The sequence below is a fragment of the Lathyrus oleraceus genome, chromosome 3, assembly GCF_024323335.1.
Source record: "Lathyrus oleraceus cultivar Zhongwan6 chromosome 3, CAAS_Psat_ZW6_1.0, whole genome shotgun sequence".
Taxonomy (NCBI): domain Eukaryota; kingdom Viridiplantae; phylum Streptophyta; class Magnoliopsida; order Fabales; family Fabaceae; genus Lathyrus; species Lathyrus oleraceus.
This window is the reverse complement of record NC_066581.1, coordinates 323369318-323373490: the sequence shown is the minus strand read 5'-3', so window position 1 is coordinate 323373490 and position 4173 is coordinate 323369318. Positions and strand designations below refer to the sequence as shown.

At 36.1% G+C, this 4173-nt stretch overlaps 1 protein-coding gene across 1 annotated transcript; it reads left to right on the top strand.

The window, feature by feature from the left end:
- The first annotated feature begins 404 nt into the window (after positions 1-404).
- On the top strand, positions 405-2478 carry LOC127131083 (uncharacterized). The gene is made up of 5 exons (XM_051060021.1): positions 405-640; positions 701-980; positions 1158-1733; positions 2044-2278; positions 2462-2478. The coding sequence occupies exons 1-5, from the start codon at positions 405-407 to the stop codon at positions 2476-2478; spliced, it is 1344 nt and encodes a 447-aa protein (XP_050915978.1).
- The last annotated feature ends 1695 nt before the right edge of the window (positions 2479-4173 follow it).

Here is a 4173-nt window from a genome sequence, read left to right as displayed (position 1 = left end):
TTCGTATTGTGCTACAAGTTCTGAAAGAGAAACAATTGTTTGCCAAGCTGTGTAAATGTGAATTTTGGTTGCATGAAGTTAGTTTTTTGGGTCATGTAATTTAGAGCGGTGGTATAACGGTGGATTCTTCAAAAGCATATGTTGTATTATCGTGGGAAGCTCTGAAGACATTTACGGAGATCAAAATTTTCCTTTGACTAGCCGGTTACTACAGGAGATTCATCGAGGGTTTTTCCAAACTAGATTTTCCGTTGACTCAATTGAACCAAAAGGGCTAAGCATTTGTTTGGAATATCCAATGCGAGGAAAGTTTTAGAGAACTAAAGAAGAGGTTGATTATTGCACCAGTTTTAACCTTACCAGATGCAAAAGAACCACTTATAGTATATTGTGACGTATCCAAGATGGGTTTAGGTGAAGTACTTATTCACAATAGCAAGGTAGTGGCTTATGCTTCACGACAATTGAAAGTTCATGAGAAGAATTACACTACACATGACTTGGATTTGGCGGAAGTAGTTTTTGTATTGAAGATTTTGAGACATTACTTGTATGGTTCTATGTTTGAAGTATTCAGTGATCATAAAAGCCTAAAATGTCTTTTTGATCAAAAGGAGCTTAATATGAGGCATAAGAGATGGTTAGAGTTCTTGAAGGACTAAGACTTTGGTCTGAATTACCACCCTGGTAAAACCAATAGTGTAGTTGATGCTTTGAGTCGGAAATCGTTTCACATGTCAGCTATGATGGTGAGAGGAATAGACTTGGTTGAACAATTCAGAGATATGAGCTTAGTATGCAAGGTGACCCCTAGTAGTGTGAGGATGGGCATGCTAAAGCTTTCCAGTGGTTTCCTCGATGGTATCAGAGAAGGTCAAAAGCTATACATGATTTTGGTTGATCGACTATCTTTTATTAGACATAATGGAGATGAGGATTTTAGAGTTAACAAGAATGGTGTGTTGAAGTTCTGGAATAGAGTATGTGTGCCTGATGTGTCAGAACTGAAGCGTTTGATTCTTGAGGAAATACATAAAAATAACTTGAGTATTCATCCTAGGGATACCAAGATGTATCAGGATCTGAAGAAGATGTTTTAGTGGTCGGGTATGAGGCGAGATATTACTCTGTTTGTTTATGCTTGCTTGACTTGTCAGAAGTCAAAGATTGAGCATCAGAAGCTGTCTAGTTTAATGCAACTGTCAGATACACCTGAATGGAAGTGGGACAATATCTTGATGCACTTTGTGACTAGTTTGTCAAATACTCCAAGGGGAAGTAATTCAGTTTGGGTGATTGTTGATAGGCTGACTAAATCGGTTTATCTTATACTGATTAAGATCAGTTTTTCATTGCAGAGGTTAGATGAGATATATATTAGTATTGTTATGAAGCTGCATAGCCTTCCATCGAGTATAGTTTTTTACAGAGATCTGATATTCACTTCCAGATTTTGGGAGAGCTTACAGGAAGTTCTGGGCACTAGACTGAGGTTGAGTTCTGCCTACCACTCACAGACTGATGGTCAGACCGAGAGAACTATAAAGTCTCTAGAGGATTTGTTGTGGTTTTGTGTTCTGGAACAAGGCGGTGTTTGGGACAGTTACTTACCACTGATTGATATCAAATACAATAACAACCATCATTCTAGTATCGGCATGGCGCCTTTTGAGGCTTTATATGGTAGGAGGTGTAAGACCCTCTTATGTTGGTATGATTCTCGAGAGAGTGTTGTACTCGGACCTGAGATTATGCAGTAGACGATTGAGAAAATTAAAATGATCCAAGAAAAGATGAAAGCATATTAGAGTAGGCAGAAGAGTTATCACGACAATCGGAGGAATGATCTTGATTTTCAAGAAGATGCTCATGTTTTTCTGAGAGTCACTCATGTGACCGGTGTTGGTCGTGCTTTAAAGTTAAGAATCTTACTCATCGATTCATTGGACCATATCAGATTACATAAAGGATTGGAGTTATTTCCTACCGTGTGGCTTTACCCCCATGTCTTTTGAAACTACATGATTTTTCCATGTGTCGCAGCTCCAGAAGTATATTCATAATCCATCTCACGTAATTCAGATGGACGATGTGCAAGTTCGGGATAATATAACTATTGAGGCATCGCCTATTCGGATTGAGATGAGAGAAGTGAAACAGCTACGTGGAAAAGAGATTATTCTTGTGAAAGTTGTTTGGGGAGGACCTGCTGGAGGTAGTACGACTTGGGAGTCGAAGAGTCAGATGAAGGAATCCTATCTGGAGTTATTTTCGTCAGGTAATTTTTTAGGACAAAAATCTTTTTAAGTGGGGGAGAGTTGTAAAACCCCCTAGTTTAATTTTAATTAAATATTAGGATATTCATTTGTTGCATGTGGTATGATTTATTTTGATTAATGGTTTTATTTTGGTGATTTGGATGTTATAAGGATATTTTGATAATTAATAATTACTGAATTAGTTGATTTGAGAGCTTGAAATTTAAAAATTAGAATTATTGGTATTATTAGTAATAATTATTTAATTTTAGGGGTTGAATTGATGCTTGAGCCTTGAAGCAAAGTTGTAGAGGAAATCATTATGAATATTTGGCTCAAAGAAACTTGTCAATTGGTTTAAAATTGAAGAAGTTATGGGATTTGGACCAAAAGTAAACCATACTTGCAAAGTAGGTCAATCAAACTTGTGCAAACTTGTGCAAACTTGAAGTTCTCTTGCATCCCAAGCTAAAATGATGATGGAATGAGCATTCCTTGAAGACAACTTGATTAAAACTTGAATAATCTTGAGGATGGTTTGAATATTGAGTGACGTGGCATACACAAATGAACCACCCTTGAATCAATGAACCACACTTGTATCTTTCTTGACCAAAATGACCTTGGTTTTGTCTTGAATTGAGGCATGATCACCTATATAAACAAATAAATAAACAATTACCATCTCTTATTGATGCTTTAGTTAGTTGATGAGTAAATCAAAGTGAAAAAACACCAATGTTAAGATCAAATAAAAAGAATGGGGTCATGCTTATGAGCCACTGACCAAATGCAAAAGGTCATGCTAAAGTTATGATGATGCGTAATATGATTCCACGTATGGAAATGAAACTAAGCAAAAGGTATGAAAAAGGAAGGAAAAATTTTGGGGTATCACATGTTCATGTTTGGACATCTTTATAAATTTCCATGAATTTACATATGTGGCTTTCCCGCTTCGTACTCATATAGTTGCTCCCCGGTCTTCCCGATTTATACTGGGGAAGAAAAACCGCCCAATCTCGTCATGCGATAAATTAATGTCGAGGAGAACCATATCTTAATAAGTGAAATGTTGTTTGTGGTTCTAAATACAAAGATATTTTTCAAAGTGTATTTGTTTTTGTCAATAATTATATGGACATGATGTAAAACATATTTGATAACCAAACTAATTAACAGAAGACATGTCCAAAGACCAAATTGAATAACGAATAACACATTTAGATATTAGACCGCTATAATTATGATAGTAATCTTGACTTAACATCTCACATCAATATGACTTGATACTCGAATTTAGGACCTGAGATTGTCACATATCCATTGGAATTATTAAAAAGAATTTTTTGCACAAATTATATTATGCATTAGGTCCAATGTAAATTAGAATTTTTTTCATGTAAATAACAATATTTGATAATCTCCTTGATGCTGATCTGAAGAGATCACATTTTTCTCTGTTATTTATGTGTGAATTTGTCCCTCTTTCCTTTGTTGAGAACTCTCTATTTGTAGTGATCTTTGTAAGACAAAGGTCGACAATGCCATAAACCAACATAACATGAATTCATAATTTTTGATTAAGCTTTTATCACACGGGGGACGGAAGGCTAGAGGAAATATACCTGAATGCGTCGCACGCTTGAAGATATAACAGAGTCGTCACCAAATTTTATTTATCCCAAAAGAGGAAATGGAAAATGTCGATAAAACCCAAGGGTAAAGAGAAACGGGTAAGGAAGTCGGTTATGCAAGGGGAAGGTATTAGCACCCCTCATATACATGGTACTCCATGGGAACCATTTTGATCACTCTTTGCTTGGGTGTGTGTTACTATCTTCATGTACATGAAAATGGGTTAGAAAAAGAATGTTCGAGGAGGATTGGGACCCTCACGCCTATGTATTCTCAT